The following is a 19,870-nucleotide window of genomic DNA, read 5'->3' on the forward strand; positions in this document are numbered from 1 at the left end:
GGCGGAGGATAAAGGGGGGAAGGAAGGGGGGAAAAGAAAAAGAAGGGGAAGACAAGTGAATAAAATAAGGTGAGGGGAAGACTTGGAAAATAAAATTTACAAATATTTCATGTCACTACATGTATATACAATTTTCGCTCACGCTTCGCGCTCGCATTGCATGTTTGAGGAGATACATCAGATTCTTCCTCAATTATCGAGCTTTCATTATTTGTTTGATTTTCAAAAAGTGCTTTGTTAATGTCAAATTTATTGTGTCAGTATCCACTGACATCTTTTCAGCTCACGCTGCGCGCTCGCATTATTTAAATTGTCTATGACCTAATCTCATCGTGATTTCCATAAATTCTCAAAATATCCCTTTCAGCTTTGATTGTCAGAACCTATCCGCCAGCGCTGCGCGCTCGCATTTTGATTGGTGAGTAATGTATAGCTCAATAATTAGCTCTATAGTAATAAGTAAATCTTTACAAACTATTTAAAATCCCCTTTTCATGACATCGCGATTTGCGCTCGCATTAATTGTTTAAAATATATTAACCAATGCATCCTATTCATAATTACAAAATCGCATAAAATGCCCAGTTTTCAGGCCTTAGTATCAACAAATTTCAAGTTGCTATTAGGTCTATTAGATTGAATACAATAATGACATTTTCATGAATTCCTAATAATTAAATTGTCCCCTTTGTTCAGAGTGGAATATCTCGCGCTCAGGAAGAGAAATAGGAAGATAGTCATCATTTTCATATGATGACAAAATGTCCTTAAAATTTCCCGGTCCTAGGTCAAAATAATGATAATAAAAGTATCAGCTCGCGCTTCGCGCTCGCATCATTTATTAAGTGCGATCCATAGTATCCACTTCACAATTTTGATACACAGTGCTTGAAGGGTTGCTTAAATTTACCTTTTTTTTTTAGATCGGAATACCAAATTTTTTCAGCTCGCGCTTCGCGCTCGCATTATTGATTTTTCATGATAAAAATATATTTAGAATGCCCAGATATTAGGTATAAATCTAAAACACACGCATGCATGTTTATTGAGATACCCAGCTTGTTCTTTATTTAAAACATGCTTAAATTATCCAGTTTTAGATTAGAATATCAACAATTTTCTGCACGCGCTTTGCGCTCATTATAGGATACCCAATTACCCATCCTTTTCATGATTTACAAAACATGAATAGAGTGCCAAGTTTTTAGGTCTATATCTCATTTTTTTCTGCTCGCACTTCGCGCTCGCATTGTTAGTTATATACATTGCGGCGGAAGCCAAAAAAATAAGGGTTAAAAATTTGACAAGCAAAAAAAAAAAAAAAAAAAGGTTATCAAAAAAAATTTCAGGGGGGGCACCAAAGTTTTTTGACAAGCAAAAAAAAAAAGTTATCAGCCTATATTAGGGGGACAGGACCACCCCCCCCCCCCGCTTCCGCCGCCTATCCTGTTCATGATTACAAAAAGTGCTTAGAATTTCATTTTTTTAGGTCGGAATATCAAATATTTTCTGCTCGTGCTCACTTTATTGTTGAAATATATATCGTCTTCATGGCTTGATTACTTAATACAAACGCATCTTGTTCAGGAGCACAAACATAGCACAGAATGTTAAATTTTCAGGACAAAATACATGAAATTTCCAAAAACAAATAGCTCGCGCTCGCACTATTTAAATAGCTAGGGCTAATGAGATTACTATGTATGCTGTTATATAGCTAAGAAGTGAGTGTTACGAATACCCCTTCGATCGAGGAAAATATGGATGAAATTCCACCCCCCCCCCCCCCCCCCCCCCCCTCTTGGCGAAAGATGGATCCGCCTCTGAATTTACATCCGCGCTCTGGACCGAAGAGCCGACCCAATGAACCTACACACAAACTATACCTCCATGCACCATCTCAAGGAGCACTAGCAGGCACACACCATATCCCATCTCCCTGCATATACACTGAAATATCAGGGAGATGAAACCCCATCTCCATGGTTAACACAATGATCAGCATGATGAGAGAGAATTGAGAGGAATGAGGGAATTCATTCTCTGACCATGGTCGCGCCGGGCAAAATAGCTACAAGTCGACTAGTGAAGAGTCTACGTTTGTTTATCAGCTGGAACATCCGCATATCCGCAGAACATGAGCAAATGCAGCTGAGCTTTAATATTCGCCATGTGTGCTAACTGACTACGTGAATAGCCAAAGGACAAAGGAAAAGTAAGTGATAATTCGTGTGATATTACTATTAGACATGTAAGATTTATAAATTCATATCTTGTAAATTAGGAAATTCTGATCCTTCCTTCGCTGTGTCAGTGAACTCGCATCAAGGAGTCATCATTTCGAATTCGATATAGTTTTTACTGGTTTATATTGTACATGTCAACATTATGCTCCAGTCCACCCTCCCCTTTACCCTTTATTTTTGAGATTCGTCTTTGACATACAACGGTAACGTAATTGTGTGCATACGAGTACACTACGTGTAGAGCGAAGAGTGCACAATGTACGTGAACGACGGCTGTCATATATATACGCACACCAGTCGTTTTATTCAGCTTGGCAAATCTGACGTACATGTATGTTCTTTTGGCTAATTTATAAAACGATGGCACTGTAAGAATCTAATCGGCAAGGATAGATCGGATGCTAATAAAGTTGAAAAGCAAGTCCTTTTGTTTTGGGACGGGGGCAGGACCGTCGCTAAAGGGGGGCCGGGGTGTGACAACCCCCCCCCCCCACTACTCTGGATAACGTCGGTAAATCTACGCGCCCGTCGGGAAAAGAACATGAAAGAAAGGATGAGAGAGGGAAAAAGAAGAAAGAAAACGAGGAGAGAAGAAAAGGAAAGAGAAAGAAGGAAAGAAAAAAGGGAAAGAGAAAAAGAAATGCAGGGGCTGTTTGACCGACGCCTGTCGAAAAAATGATAAACTGACGGGTCACGCAAGAATGTTCAAACTGCCTCATCTACCGACAGTGGTTAGAATGCCCCGATTTTAGGTCTAAATGGCCTATAAAATATAATATGTGAACACGCGCTCTAGACCGACAGTGATTAAAATGGCCCGGTTGTAGGTCTAAATAACAAACGAACCAAAAAATCAGCTCGCGCTTTGTGCTCGCATTATTCATTTAGTGAGATCGGCGGTTGTCAGAAAAATGATTAACTGTCGTGTCACGCAGGAATTTTCCAACTGCCTCATGTACCGACAGTAATTAGAATGTAAATATCGGGTCACACAGGATTGTTGCAACGGCATCTACCGACAGTGATTAGAATGTCCCGATTTTAGGTCTAAATCGCCTAAAAAGTGAACACGCGCTTTGTACTGACAGTGATTAAAATGGATCGATTGTAGGTCTAAATCGCCAAAAAAATTGGTGGGGTCTGGGGCAAAGCCCCACTAGCTTATTTGCATAAAAGTTAGCAAGCTTATAGCACAATGTTGTATGCAGTTCATCTTTCTTCCCGCTCTTTAATTTCAATCATCGGCAGCCCGGTCGTGTTTTAATTTTTTTTTCTTGTCCCTTTTCTTTGTTTTCCAATTTAACTTTTGACTAATTACATTCTACCTTCGTTTCCCTCTACAGTTTGCCATTTTGTTATCTTTTAATTTATTTCCCACCGTGCTATTGCATTACATATTTCGGAATGATTTGTTCTTTCTCAAATGTTCTTTTTTCGTACATTTTCCCGCTTTCCTTCCTTTTCCATTAAAAAAAAAGTTTTTTCGTCGTTTTATTTTCCCTTTTCCCTTTCCCTTTCCTTTTCCTCCTTTCCTTCCCCTTTCCCTTTCTTTCTCCCTCCTTTTTTTCTTTTTCCCGTTTTTCTTTTATTTTCCCGGTGAAATCCGCCAGGGGGGGCGGCTTGCCCCCCCTGCCCCCCCGCCTGTTACGCCACTGCTGGTATTTCGCCATGTTGCGATAGACTGTTTGACGTGATGGACATCGCGTATTAGGAAAGCAGTTTCGAAAAACCATTGTCACATTCTGTGTCCTGGCACATTCAGTGACCAGAAAGGCCCTTTCCTGCGGAGAAAATCGTGGCTGTGCCATGATGTCAGGAAACTCACAAATGTGTTGTGTAGCATTAGCTTCAACAGTGCTTGGCCTGATTTGAAATAACTCAATTATTATTACAAAGGGACTTCTTGCTTATTGTGCAGTGGAATCCAATTCAGGCTAGGCATTGTTGATGTTGGCGAAAATGGGTTTTCACCCAGACCCATTATTTTGTTCATATCCAATAAATTCCATACTGATTCCCCACACATGTGGTATCAAATAAGACTGGAAGGGTTACTCTATCTGACACTGGTACAAGAATTATGATTTATTCTATTGTATTTCTAATATGGGCATGTAAGAAAGTAACATTTTTTCTGACTCACTGTAGAGGAATAAACATATCTTTCACCACAAAAGGGATTTGAATCAGTAGATTAATACCATTTGGATTTAATAATTTCTGTCTCCATTTACATCCAGAATCAATGATCGCCATCCGTCATCAATGTTACCCTTTGCGAAAGACAGAATGGATCATCGAAGCTTTCCAAATTTCCTTCAGATATATCTTCTGATTTGGGTGTGTGTAGAAGTTCATTCGGCCCATATCCTAATGTCGGGATTTGTCGGGAAAGGAAGCCATTTTCTTTGCCTCGTCCCGATCGGGAAAAGCCTGGTACGTCAAGGTCATAATGTTTCAATGCTCATCAGTGACGAATACATGGACAGGGCCAACGACCCCGAACTCAGAAAATTCTTCAATTTCGAGATCTACAAAAACACAGATCCGCAATATTCTACTAGGGAATATTTTCAACTAATGGAGGAGTTGGGCTACAGTGAAAAAGGAGACATGGTTTCTTTTTTCAAATCATTGTCCTCATTTAAAAAGATTCTAATAAAAACCTGCGAGTTTGTCATGGAAGATAAAGAAATGATGGATCGTTTTGCGACGTTAGACGCGATTGTGTCTGATATTGGTTGGCCATGTTCTGGTCTGATCAAGTTATACCTGAAGAAATTTTATAATAACACCGGTGTTCGTCTTGTTTTGGACACACCTACCACTCCTAATATAGCCATGTTAGATGCCTCAGGTTCTCATTTTAACGCAGCCTATCAGCCAGCTATTATGTCTGGCTTTACTTCCAATATGACCTTCATTGAAAGAACTATCAACGCACTGTCTGGATATAGTATGAGACTGTTCATCATGTTGGCGGGAAATGCGTTTTTTCCTCTCGCCGATAAATATGGGTTGCGAGATCAAACCCCCTCATTGGAATATTCCCAAGCGGCCATAGCTGATCTGAGCCTAGGGAGTTTCGACTTTGCAATCGAGTTTCCATTTCCGATATCTCCAAGTTTGATACCTGTGGGAGGTCTTACAGCTGAACCTCCGAAAGACCTTCCGCAAGACCTAGACGATTTCATCCAAAGTTCTGGAGATGACGGTGTAATAGTGTTCACCCTCGGTACCTACTTTGCAAGTTTTGCGACTTCCAGACCTCACCTGTTAAAGATGTTCATCGATGCCTTGGCCAAGGTACCTCAGAAGGTCGTCGTGCAACTCAAGGTCATGCCCCAGTACGACCTTCCATCAAATATTAAAGCTTTACCATGGCTACCTCAGAATGACCTCCTTGGTCATCCCAAGACTCGGCTCTTCATATACCACGGAGGCAACAACGGGTTCTATGAAGCTGTTTATCATGGCGTACCTACCATCGTTCTGCCGTTCTTTGGGGATCAACTGGACACTGCCTCCAGAATCACTTATCACGGTATGGGACTTAAACTTGACAAGATGATACTGAGCGTCGACTACATTTATAATCACGTGATTGAAGTTTTAGGAGACTATAAATACAGTGTAGCAGCCAAACGCCTTTCCGCCATCTTGAGAGATCGGCCAATGACCCCTGCTGATCGAGCTGCTTTCTGGATCCAACACGTGATCAAACATGGCGGCGACTACCTACGAACTCCTGCTGATGATTTATCATTCATTCAGTACAATATGATTGATGTATATGCATTTCTTGTGGGTGTAGTTGTGACCATATTATTTGTATTTTACAAGATTACACGGTGCTTCGTTGCTTGCTGTATGGGAAAGAAAGGTAGTACTAAAGAGAAACGCCAGTGAAAAAAAAGAAGCGATCGAATTACAAAATTTAACACAAAATTGATATTTGCCAGATTAATTGTTAGGAGGGCAATGCGCTCAAAAATTTAATGTGACGTCATTATTTTTAAAATCTAATTTTGCGGTTATTATAGAGTTATATAAAACCGACACCTGTCTTTTCATTGCCCTTCTTTCTTTTTCCATATTCCCCAATCTCTTTCACTACTTGTATGATCAAAGAGAGTGGTCACTCTCTTGCCTGATGTCTTCATTTCTCAGGATAACAACAATTAAATTATTAAAGCAGCTTCAGAACTTCCGAAGAGCTGCATTGTGGAAGACGGTTTATAATTTATCAATGAATAGAATGATCTATATACATATTCAGAGAATATGGTAGTGTTCTAATACAATTAGAAAATACAAGGTTGGAGCATTTCATTTATTGTATGTATTTATATAATGAGAACATGGATTTTTGTATGAATCATAATACTATCAGTATCATCAATCTTATTTTACAACTTTTTTGTTCATATTGTCATTCATAATAAATCACCGTTTATCATTAAATTCGCTATTAATTATTTTAGGCCCCTATCTTAGTCTACAAACCTGGTACAATTTTGGGGAAAAATACCTGAAGTTACTGTGTCTTGTACGACCCATCGTTAAAGGAGAATGAAACTCTTGGAGCAAGTTAGCTTTTGTGAAAGCAGAAAAATCAAAGAATAAGATCAACAAAAGTTTGAGTAAAATAGGACTAGCAATAAAAGAGTTATGAGCATTTGAATGTCGAGATCACTAATGCTATGGAGATCCTCCCATTGGCAATGCAACCAAGATCTGTGATGTCACAAATGAACAACTCTCCCCTTTTGGACGCTGAAAATATACCCCAAAACATCTCTTTTTGCTCATTCTAATCATATGACAAACGATTCATCAATGATATAATGTTGTGAAACCTCTTTACTTGTCCTCTCATAAAGATAACACCTCACCTTGTGATAGACTCTTTAAAAGTGAGAATATAAGTGAAATAAGTACTAAAGTAATGAGGGAGTTGTACGTGTGTGACATCACAGATCTTGGTCGCATTGCCAATGGGAGGATCTACATGGCATTAGTGATCTCAATATTCAAATGCTCATAACTTTCTTATTATTCATTCAATCTTCCTCAAACTTTCAACAATATGTTTCTTTGATTTTTCTCTTTGATATGGATTCAGCTGGTTTCAAGGGTTTCATTCTCCTTTAACAATTTCCCACCACTTCGCCTTAAACCGTCTGCAAATACCCTGCCCTCAAAATGAGCACAAAAATTGAAAAATAACTAGAATTTTAATTCGTCATGAGGACGAATTAGGTGATCTGTCTCCGATTTCATGATCAGGAAGACAATCAGCATGTTTATTGAGATCAATATGATCATCATGATGAAAACTGAACTTCTCTTACGAAAAGAACGTGTTGAATACTCTTGAAAAAGAGGGAAATGAAAAAGTTGTGTGAAAAAGTGTAGGTCATACACATATTGTACAGGAACATTGTACATTAAAAGGGATTTTAATCTCGTTTATTGTCCAATGATCTATTTTATATACATTGTAATGGTCATAAAGGACCATTTGTGAAATGTCGAAAAGAAAAAAAAAGGAAACAAAATTATCATGTTCACCCCTGCCCGCTGGGCTCGAACCCTCGACCTTAAGGAAGCAAGTCTCATGCCTTACCCATTGAGCTACACACTTCCCATAGACTTTACACATAAGCAAAACAAGAGGATTTCAAATCCAATTTTGCAAGTGAAATACGGGCATGATCCCGGCATCTGATCGGAAAATGAAGACCACATTTGCGATAGCTTACAGTCTCAGCTACAACATACTCCAAGCTCAGAGAAAACCGACAAATAGGAATGGAGATATGGCTCGCGAAATAGAGGAATGTAAAATCCAGTTTTGAGAAAAAGTAATTTCCCATAGAGATTGCACACAAAATGAGCGAAAATGACATGTCTCTATAACTTGCCATTTTTTAGGATGATCCGTTCCTTTAAATGAAAATATAGCCATCGAATTGAAAAGAGTTTGTTCTCAGCTACAACATATTGAAAACTGATCGAAAATTGGCCAATATTTACGGAGTTAAAGTCAAATATGCATAATTATGATGACGTCATAAGTAGCAAAATGGGAATTTTGCGTTCCGACGCCATTTTGATGACGTCATGATAAAATTTCGGGTCAAATGTGACATGAAATCATACCTCCCATTCATACTCTATTCGAATATGAAACAAAAATTGGGGGTCAACGGACTTCCTGAAGAGCTATAATGAATTTTGTATAGGCATGTTTTTGCACATATATTGTCTATGGTTAGTGCGCGTGCGCGCTCGTGCTGTAAACTTTGATGGAGGCTAATTCCGTTATTACTTGTCGTAGAAAGTTGATCAAGGTATCAAATTGTTCAGAATTATATTATCGGTGCATTGATATAAAAAAAAATGGCGATCCTATGTTGCATAGTGCCGTTTCTCGCGAGAACGCGCGCGTAACCGTGCGCGCGCGCAAATTTTTGAAATGCTTAAAATGACCTGATTCATACTCTACTTTGGTCAAAAAGTGATTTTGAGCATTTTAAAATTTTGACGCGCGCGTACGCGCACGTCGTGACCTTTACATGACCTTTGATGACATGGACAGTTGACCCTTGACCTGAAGTTAATGTGATGTAAATATTGTTAATTTTTGATAATTGATAATGAAGATATGATTGATTATGTGATTTTACAAAATGGCGTCTAGATGACGTCATGATGACCTTTTGACCTTGAACCTGTTTCATCCAGATGACATAGTAAGTCCCCATATCTGATGATATTTTGAAGATAATTGATAATGTAGATTTTGAGATTTTACGCTAACAAGAAAAGGGTGGAAAAATAAAAATTAAGAAAGAAATAAATAAATAAAAAAGAAAATTCGTACGAAATTAATAGTTTATCTGTCGATTGACAGATCACCTAAAAAACCCGAACATTCTCCTCCACTGTCAGTTCTTAATTCATCAAATTGCCATTGTCCGTCCAAAACTCTGTAAGATGTTCTCTGACATCCTTTAACTTTACAACCTGACCCAGTGGGTAGGGTGTCTCAATGTGGACACTATTTGCGTTTGTGCTTTGTTCAATATGCAACCCCATATATGTTATTTTTAGTTTTGAAATGATGCATTTTTTTGGTTAAATAAATAACTTTTTAGCTCTCGTTTATCAATTAGATTAAACATGAATGACTAAATAAATGAGTAAAACCCAATTACTTTTGCAGCTGTATTTTTACATGTCTTACTCCAGTGGTTGGAATGCGCAGGCTCTATTTTAAACAACAATTCTTATTGGCCCATTATACATGTATGATGAAAGGAAATGCACATTAATTTTAGAGGCAAATCAGACCTTATTCCATGCAGTGGCGTAACAGGCGGGGGGGCAGGGGGGGCAAGCCGCCCCCCCTGGCGGATTTCACCGGGAAAATAAAAGAAAAACGGGAAAAAGAAAAAAAGGAGGGAGAAAGAAAGGGAAAGGGGAAGGAAAGGAGGAAAAGGAAAGGGAAAGGGAAAAGGGAAAATAAAACGACGAAAAAACTTTTTTTTTAATGGAAAAGGAAGGAAAGCGGGAAAATGTACGAAAAAAGAACATTTGAGAAAGAACAAATCATTCCGAAATATGTAATGCAATAGCACGGTGGGAAATAAATTAAAAGATAACAAAATGGCAAACTGTAGAGGGAAACGAAGGTAGAATGTAATTAGTCAAAAGTTAAATTGGAAAACAAAGAAAAGGGACAAGAAAAAAAAATTAAAACACGACCGGGCTGCCGATGATTGAAATTAAAGAGCGGGAAGAAAGATGAACTGCATACAACATTGTGCTATAAGCTTGCTAACTTTTATGCAAATAAGCTAGTGGGGCTTTGCCCCAGACCCCACGCAGTAGGGGCTCTTCATTTATAACTTTCAAATGGCTCTATAACGCCACCCGTTCAATCACATTCAAACACTGGCATACTGGCGCGGGGGGGGGGGGGGGGGGGTCTTGGTTCCACACCCAAGAGGAAATAAAAGAAATTATAGGAGACAACGTATAATGAAATGAATGGAAACAATGAAATGTGTTATTTGCCTCTGAATATAATGGAAAAATCTATCACATAATTATAATTTAATTTCAATAGGCAATTCTTTTTTTCCAGCTCGCTTTGCACGCTGGCGACTTTTTACAAGTTTTTCTCACATTGCTATGTTTTGCCCCCTCAAAGTATTTGGTTCATTACGCAACTGGGTTGAATAAATGTGTTGTGTAAAAGCTATATTCTGTATATGCCCGCGATTTGATTAAAATAGCGGCAATCTGCGAGGTTAAAATGGCTTTGATATCAAGAAGTCCTACAAACAAAAACAAAAAAGGTAGAAAGAAAAGCAAAGGAAAAGTGTAGGATATGATTTATTTACTGAATATAATGTAAAAAAATAGATCAAAGTTAGATTCTCATGAAAAGGTGATTTTTTTCTCGCTCGCTTCGCTCGCTCGAGACTTATATAAAGCCGCTCTTTAGCACATGTGCTATACTGCGCCCCCCCTTTTTTTGTTCACAGTGGCATACAGACCACAAAAAAAGGAATCTAAAGAGAGAAAAGTAAAATATATTATTTTCTGGATATCATGTGAAAATCTATCACAAAATTGGATTTTTGTATTTAAAAGGTCAAAATTTTTGCTCGCTCGCTTCGCTCGCTCGCAACTTTTTTTTAAAGATAAATTCTGCCCGATATGCAATATCTGGCCTTCTCAAATTAGTCGCCTTATTACACCATTACGCCTGTTCATAGCATGATATGACCGGGAAATTTTTGGCTCTTGCCCCCCCTGGCCACCGACCCCTGTTACGCCGCTGATTCCATGAGCCACTTTTATTTCACCAACAGCAATGTCATTGTCATTGTTATATTTGATAAATTACCATTGTCAATTCAATTGAGCCAATCAAAGTTCACTTCTAATGATTTTCAATTAATTACATGGTTTATTTCACTGGACGGTTTGTTCTTCACGGGCTTGTCGGAAGGAATTTTTAAGTTGAACGGTATGATTTGAAATTCATAAACAGCATAAATACCTCACTAAACAAAGAATGCCGGATGCGAAGCACAAGTCAATTTTTTCATATTCAGACCCGAAAACAAACATTTTTAAACACTTTTTTAAAGGCAATGTACAAACGAGATGTACGAACTGAAATTTTTAGGTATGTTGAACTGAAAATATAACTTTTTCAGAAAATTTTTGTAATCATGAGACATGTATCCGGATCATGTCTTATAATGATGCGAGCGCGATATATTGACCTGAAAGGCAATTTAAGCACATTTTTTTTAAACTGCAAACATGAAACATACATGTATATCTGAGACATTTATCGCAAAAATAGTTAATGCGAGCGCGAATCGCGAGCTGAATTATTGACCTGAGGGGGGAATTTGTATGAAATATTTGCATGAATCAGAAACTCATGTACATGATATGGATCCTTCTAAAACAATGCGAGGGGGAATCGCAAGCCTGAATACTATACACACACTTGAAATTTAGGGCAAAATACTGTCCACTGTGTTGGGTAATGTTGGTAAAAAATATAGGTCTATATATTCTGGGCAATTATTATCCAATTGAACAAAATTTATTACCCAATATTTAGTTTTTATTACCCAATTTGGGCAGATTTTAACCAATAGTTATGATAATGTGGACATTATGTTGCCCAGGGTTGATTAAAAGTTGGGATTTTTTTGCGCAACTATTTTAAGAGTGTACTGTTTATTGTAATATGTGGTAATCGTGAACAGGATATACATGTATATCCCTGGGACAAGAATTTCAAAACACCGGCTGAGACATTTTGGTTTATTGACTAAAAACAATTATTGTAAGCATGAATACAGGATACAATTTGGTATACACTCTTGAAATAGTTGGGCAAAAAAAAGGCCTAACTTTTAACCAACCCTGGGCAACATACTATAAATTGGGTAATAAAAAACTAATAATTGGGTTATACATTTGCTCGATTGGATAATGATTGCCCAGATTATTTCTTACCAACATACATTACCCAACACAGTGGACAGTATGTTGCCCAAAATGTTAAGTGTGTATAGGCCTAGAAATGGCGGAATGGCTGGTATATTAGCAGTATTAATGCGAAGAAGCGTAGCGACCGAAACAAAAATCACTGTCAACTATGACACTTGAAATTCTAAACCTTACGGGCCTATATTACGTGATATTTTTGGTATAGCAATGTCAATGAAAGAGTGTTACTGAAATGTCGACCTCCACAGAATGGATGTAAGTTGTTTCCATACGAGGGAGCGTAGAGACCAAGCAAGAAATCTCCCAACGTCAAACTGTGGAGCTGCGCATTTTCATCCAACCATTTGGGAAAGCCGTAGTCCTCAAAATAAATATTTCCATCACTTTTATGTGAGAAAGCATAGCGACCAAGCAAGTCTGTTTGCAAATACCAAAACCCAATCTGAGCATTATGGCGCATTAAAAATACTTTGCATTGCTTTGTAAAATTCTAGAAGAATGCATCTATCTGCCGATTCCAGTTTGTAGGATATTAACTAATTTAATTCTCGCAAATTCTTCTAGAGTCTATGTACAGTTTCTTTCGTATTCCGGATATTCATGATATTTGCCTAATTTTTTATCTTTTCCTTTTAATTTGTTTCTTTTCATTCCCATCTTTCTCATCCCCCACTTTCTTTCTCTCTCTCTATATATATATATTTATTATTCTATATATTCCAACCTCATTTTATTTCTTTTATTTTGATTTTATTAATCGGCAAACTGGTACGGTAATGCCATACCACTCGTAGTTGCTCCTACAGGATTAGCCCTTCAATGAACCGAGCGGTACTATCCTCCACTCCCTTCCTTAAAGGACAAGTCCACCCCAACAAATAGTTGATTCGAAAATCAGATGTAAAATACGAAAGTTAAAACAGTTTAAAGTTTCTCTTAATTTCACCAATCACATCATGGTTAGTATGCAAATGAGAAGACTGATGACATCATTAACTCATTATTTTTTTTTAAACATGGAGCATGAAATATTATAATTTTTTTTAATTGTGTAATCATCATTGTTTTAGCATTTTGTGGTTAAAACAAGAGTTCTTGTCAAATCTGTAAAAAATAAAATATTGTATAATCTAAATTAAACAATAAAAATCAAAAGATATAGTGAGGGGGACATCATCGACTCATTTGCATATCACTGAGTTGTGCATATAACTGTTTTGTGAAAAATAAGTGAATCTTTAAAATGTCACCTGATTTTGATGAAAGTTTCAGTGTTATGCTTGTTTAAAATTTCTCTTTTTATTCAAATTAACTATTCGTTGGGGTGGACTTTACCTTTGAATGCTCAAAAGCGGTGATTTGTCGGATGACGAGATCGAAAAAAGCGGGATCACTTTTCCGTGTCAGATCCTAGATGTAAGTAGGGTGTGCACAGAGGATAACATTTTTTTATAAGGGGGAAATTGTATTACTTTCAACCCTATTATAAAAGTGAAATATTTGAGGCATTCATAAGGGTACTCAGAAATCGAAGGATGATTACTTGTTTAGGGTCCAGTGAGAAAGTCCATGGTCCATGTATAGGCTTTTGATTGGATGTTAGAATTTGCCACATTTTTTCTTTTTTTTTTTGGGGGGGGGGTGGATTTTATTGATGTGCCTATTCAAAGGAAAGTTTACCCTGAAAAAAGGGTTTACTGTAACAATAGCATAATAACAATTATATATATATATATACATAAATATATATATATATATTTATATATATATATATATATATATATACATATATATTGCCGAAGGTTGGAAAAAATCCATCGGAGAATTAAAAAAGTTATTAGAATTTTTATTTTTTATTTACGACGTCATATGCGAGCAGCTTTCCTGATTAGTATGGTAAAAATCAATGAAATGTCATTTTCTAAGGAAATCGAAAATGGTTTGTACTGTACCTTCATTTCATCATGGACCTCAATAGACCAATCATTTCACATTCGTTCCTAAAACGAAAATAAAAACAAGTCATCACGAACTATATAAAAAAACAAATGAAATTTATGCATTTTATATTACATAACATAAGGAGCAGCTACTCGTTTTTGACGTCACAAATTCAAAAATAAAAATTCTAATAACTCCCTCAATTGCTTGATATTTATGTACAAATCACAATCCTCTCAAAACTTTTCATTTTTAAAAGATGCATTTGTTGTTAACTCAAATGTCCATTTGTACAATACACGGCAGAAAAATCTTATCCACCAGCCACTTGCAAGAACAAATACTGCTTTGAATTCTTTTGTGATAGTTTGTACAAAAGAATGGAATAAGTTACCACAAAACTTTAGATCCAGTCCAACACTGCCCATATTTAAAAAATTGATGTCGAAAATATTTATTTGAAAGATTACAAAATATCTTGAATTGATTCTTGATAAGCCATGTGTGTTGTGTGTGTGTGTGTGTGTGTGTGCGTGTTGTGTTTGTATGTATTTTCTTATTTTACTCTTTAGATTATCATTGTAAATATTTTTTTCATCTCATTATTGTTGTAATGTACTTTATAAGGGGCCCCTCTCACAAGCTCTGCTTCTATGGGGTCCCAAACCTATCATGTATTCTCATTTTTGTTAAACTATGTGATATGTCTCTTGTTCTTGATTGGTTTGAATAAATTTGAACTTGAACTTGAACTTGAAAAATCCTGTTCCTGTTCCTGTTCGTTATTGGATTTTCCTCAAACCTTCACCAATATTTTTTTTATAATTTTCTGCTATTTTTACAACAAACTTTTCTACATGGTGAACTTCTCTTTTAATGTTGGATCATAGGGGCAGGAAGCGCCTCTCTTTTTTTTTTATATTTTTTGTTTTGTTTTGTTTGTTTTGACAGTTTTTTTTGTGTGTGTGTTTTTTGCTCGTCAGTTACTTTTTATCCAAACCCTTTAGGCAAATCATGGATCCGTCCCTTAATAGTTCTATTTCAGACAGTAACATATTAATTTGTATGTTTCTTTAGTCGACTTAAGTTAGCCAAGACGTTAGGGTTGGACCAGAGTTATGAAAACCTGGTATGAAAGTGCGAAACTCTGGTTTGGAATACAGAACAAAATGATAATAAGTAAATAATATGAAATATTTGTACAATGAGCATATATGCCGGTCTTTGGAACGTTTTTCCTCGTTTTAACCCCTTTTAACGCACCTTTTGGATAGTATTAGTCTGAAGCCAGGTGAGAAGTTTCATGAAAAAATTGTTGGCAGAAGTAACAAAAACCGTCCATGAAACAAACCCTCATTTCATTTTTGTTAAAATTTTGACTCCCTCTCTCATAGACATTGTGTACACCTTAGGTGCATAATGTTTAAAAATAGGTGACCCCTTATTCATTATGGTGGAACTTTTGTTCAAGGCTGTCTTTATCAATGTAATTTGGCAGTTATGTTTATCAACCTACGGGCAGAATTATGTGCAAAAATGAAATCGATATGTTTATTTATGGATGAGTGAGCATGCACTGCAAGTGGGAAAAGGGGTATTTTCAATGTCACAGACTCATTTTGAGGTAATCAAGTGAATAATGGGGGCAAATTCGGTTTCAAATGTGACTCAATTGATGTTATCATCTATCAGTTTTATCACCACACACTTTTTGAACTTTTTACATTTTCATGGTTGAGCGAGCGCATTCAAAAACTTGGGAATGAATACTCTTTATACTGAATAAATGTATTCTTTTCCTAACAATTTCTCAGGATCAGTTGATTTATGGACAAATCAGTGGTGGATCCAGAATTTTAAAGTGGGGAGGGGCTGAGTAATTGGGGGGGGGGAGCCACCAACATTTTCCAATTTTAACATGTTTTAACAAGTTGTAGGGGATACTGCCATAAACCCCTATAATGATACGTCACAAAACATTGTGCTCACTCAACCATAAACATGCGATATCAAAATTTTGTGTGAGGTGGCTAAATGATGGATAGTAAAACAGCATTAACACCATAAAATTCACCTAAAACATGAAAAACAACCTTTGCCCAAAAGTCACAAGCGACTCTTGTGACTTTCAAAAATTGTCATTTTAAATTTAATCTTTGATTACTCATGCACATGGGCGGAAATCTCTCCTTAAAGGTAGGGGGGACACAATTGAGTTTTCCGTTTTTATGTTCTACAGAGTTACTAACTCAAACACACCACCACACACACATACATACATGTATATATATTTATATTTTTATTTCTTTTTGAATTGTTTATTGGACCAACTCCGAGCAGAACATTTCCACTTTGTATATATATATATATATATATATATTTCAAAGAGGGGAGGTATTCCTGACTAAAGATGAAAGGCCTCAATAAATAATGCGAGCGCGAAGCGCGAGCTGAAAGTTTTTGATTTTGCAACCTAAAAACTGGACATTTGTAACAATTTTTCAAATCATGAACAGGATAGGAATTACCTAAAAACTGAACATTCGTAACACTTTTTCAAATCATGAATAGAAAAGGAGTGAAACTAAATGATAGATGCGAGCGCGAGCTTAAGTTTGTGATTTTCCAACCTAAAAACTGGACATTCTTAACAGTTTTATAAAAATCATGAACACGATAGGAATCTAATAAAATAATGCTAGCGCGAAGTGCGAGCTAAAAGTTTTTGATTTTCCAACCTAAAAACTGGACATTCGTAACACTTTTTCAAATCATGAACAGGATAGGAATTTAATTAAATAATAGATGCGAGCGCGAGCTGAAAATTTGTGATTTTCCAACCTAAATACTGGACATTCATAGCACTTTAAAAAGAATATAAACAGGATAGGAATCTAAACAATTAATGCGAGCATGAAGCGCGAGCTAAAATTTTTTTATTTTCCAACCTAAAAACTGGACATTCTTAGCACTTAATAACAAACGGAATAGGAATCTAAACAATAAATGCGAGCGCGAAGCGCGAGCTGAAATTTTTTTATTTTCCAACCTAAAAATTTGACATTCATAGCACCTTAAAAAGAATATGAACAGGATAGGAATCTAATCAATTAATGTGAGCACGAAGCGCGAACTGAAAGTTTTTGATTTTCCAACCTTAAAACTGGACATTCGTAACACTTTTTCAAATCATGAACAGGATAGGAATTTAACTAAATAATAGATGCGGGCGCGAGCTGAAAAATCGTGATTTTCCAACCTTAATACTGGACATTCACAGCACTGTAAAAAGAATATAAAAAGGGTAGGAATCTAAACAATTAATGCAAGCGTGAAGCGCGAGCTGAAAGTTTTTTTATTTTCCAACCTAAAAACTGGACATTCATAGCACCTTAAAAAGAATATGCAGGATAGGAATCTAATCAATTAATATGAGCGCGAAGCGCGAGCTGAAAGTTTTTGATTTTCCAACCTAAATCCTAGACATTCTTAGTACTTAAAAAAAAATGATGAACAGGATAGGAATTCTAAACAATTAATGCGAGCGCGAAGCAAGAGGTGAAAGTGTTTGATTTTCCAACCTAAATACTGGACATTCTTAGTACTTAAAAAATTATGAACAGGATAGGAATCTAAACAATTAATGCGAGCGCGAAGCGCGAGCTCAAAGTTTTTTATTTTCCAACCTAAAAACTGGACAATCGTAAAATTTTTTCAAATCATGAACAGGATAGGAATTTTACTAAGTAATATTAGATTCGGGCACGAAGTGTGTGCTGAAGATATGTCATTTCCGGCCTAAAAATTGGTATTATTAGCATATTTCAAAATCAAGTACAGGGTAGCTATCTAACTAAATTTGAATTGATGTGAGCGCGAAGCGTATCCTGTTTTTTTTATTTTCCGACCAAATAAGTCATCTTCTTTTCACCTAATTATAGCAATAAACAGGATAGTATCTGACTCAACCATGGGCGGAAATCTTCCCCAAAGGTAGGGGGGGACCAGGGACTGGAAAAGCAAAAAGCCCCCCCCCCCCAAAAAAAAAAAAAAAAAAAAAAAAAAAGGAGGAAAAAAAGGTTTTCACCCAAAATGTAAGATCATCTAGTCCAAAATACCAAAATACATGTATTATCTCGATTGTGAAGTGAGGTGTTTTTCTCCATCATAAAGTACCAAAAATAGTAGGTGGGACATTTGATATTGTGTCCCCCCCCCTACTATTTTGGGTAGGGGGGACGCGTCCCCCCTGTCCCCCCTGGGATTTCCGCCCATGCTCATGCATGACTCAACTGATCAATCTCATTATTCCCAAGGGGTTGCTAAATGAGTGTAGAAAACCATCTACGAAATATCATATTTCAAAATTATTCCGTTCTAATGTTACAGCAATTTGATTTAGGGGAGACTTACTTTTTTTTTGTATATATATAAATGTGTGAAGTTATACATGTACAACAGCTTTGGCAACTCTTTTATTTAAATATTGTAAAGACATGGATGAAGAGAACAATGATAGGCGTAGCTTAAATCAAGGTTCCCCAGAGCTATCTACCCTTTGGAAAAATTGGTGATGCCGAAAAAATGTCTCTGCCGGGAATCGAACCCGGGCCCCCAGCATTGAACGCCGGTGCCTTAACCACTAGAACACAGAGACGGGTTAGTGGCTAGGGCGACCCCGATCCGATTGACCGTCAGATAGACAGATTTTCGACACTATACCAATTATAATTTCCTTTGTCGGGTGAAGGTGGTGTTTTGAACAGTGACAAGCCGCCATGCCTCACCTGGATCAAAGGTATTGCTTTGATACAGTACACGTATGGGAGAAAGTATACAAATGTTATACATGTACAACAGCTTTGGCAACTCTTTTATTTAAATATTGTGTGAAAGAAATGGAGGAAGAGAACAATGGTAGAATGAAAAGAACAAAGGAAATTATAATTGGTATAGTGTCGAAAATCTGTCTATCTGACGGTTAATCGGATCGGGGTCGCCCTAGCCACTAAAGCGTCTCTGTGGACTAGTGGCTAAGGCACCGGCGTTCAAAGCTGGGGGCCCGGGTTCGATTCCCGGCAGAGACATTTTTTCGGCATCACCAATTTTTCCAAAGGGTAGATAGCTCTGGGGAACCTTGATTTAAGCTACGCCTGCCATTGTTCTCTTCCTCCATTTCTTTCACACACTATATATATATATATATTGAGGGGTATTGGAAGTACGAGAATCCTGTGAAAACCCCTTGAAAGGAGGGTGGTGGTCAGAAATCGATTGGTGGGGGGGGGGGGGGAGCCTCCACGGCTAGTCTGCATGCATAAACACTGATAGAACACGAGTGGGTTTGACACAATATTAATGGAAAGTGATAATGGAAGTTGTTAATGGAAAGACTGTGAAATATGTGGAATACCCGGGGGGGATGGGACTTCCATTGAGGAGTGGATACCATGTGCGACCATGGGGTCTCGAAAAGCACCCTAAACACGTATTTTCCATATTCTGAAAATGCACCCCTTAACAAGTATTGGCGTGTGAAACCCTACCCTTAACAAGTATTGGAAACGAAACGATACTCTTGCCAAGTATTCCCTGCATTGACCCCCTAAACAAGTAAAGCGATATTTTTA

At 37.1% G+C, this 19,870-nt stretch overlaps 1 protein-coding gene across 2 annotated transcripts; it reads left to right on the plus strand.

Moving 5' to 3' along the window:
* Positions 1 to 1,892: 1,892 nt before the first annotated feature.
* LOC129260954 (UDP-glucuronosyltransferase 2C1-like) lies at positions 1,893 to 7,782 on the plus strand. Of its 2 annotated transcripts, XR_010292967.1 has the most exons (3): positions 2,134 to 2,215; positions 4,487 to 6,677; positions 7,383 to 7,782. XR_010292967.1 is itself a non-coding variant. In XM_054899008.2 (2 exons), the coding sequence occupies exon 2, from the start codon at positions 4,512 to 4,514 to the stop codon at positions 6,153 to 6,155; it is 1,644 nt and encodes a 547-aa protein (XP_054754983.2). In that variant the 5' UTR covers positions 1,893 to 2,215; positions 4,487 to 4,511; the 3' UTR covers positions 6,156 to 6,736. The 2 variants fall into 2 exon arrangements, 1 of the variants encoding a protein (XP_054754983.2); XM_054899008.2 differs by lacking the exon at positions 7,383 to 7,782 and having other exon boundaries at positions 1,893 to 2,215; positions 4,487 to 6,736.
* The last annotated feature ends 12,088 nt before the right edge of the window (positions 7,783 to 19,870 follow it).

The sequence above is a fragment of the Lytechinus pictus genome, chromosome 1 (assembly GCF_037042905.1).
Source record: "Lytechinus pictus isolate F3 Inbred chromosome 1, Lp3.0, whole genome shotgun sequence".
Taxonomy (NCBI): Eukaryota; Metazoa; Echinodermata; class Echinoidea; order Temnopleuroida; family Toxopneustidae; genus Lytechinus; species Lytechinus pictus.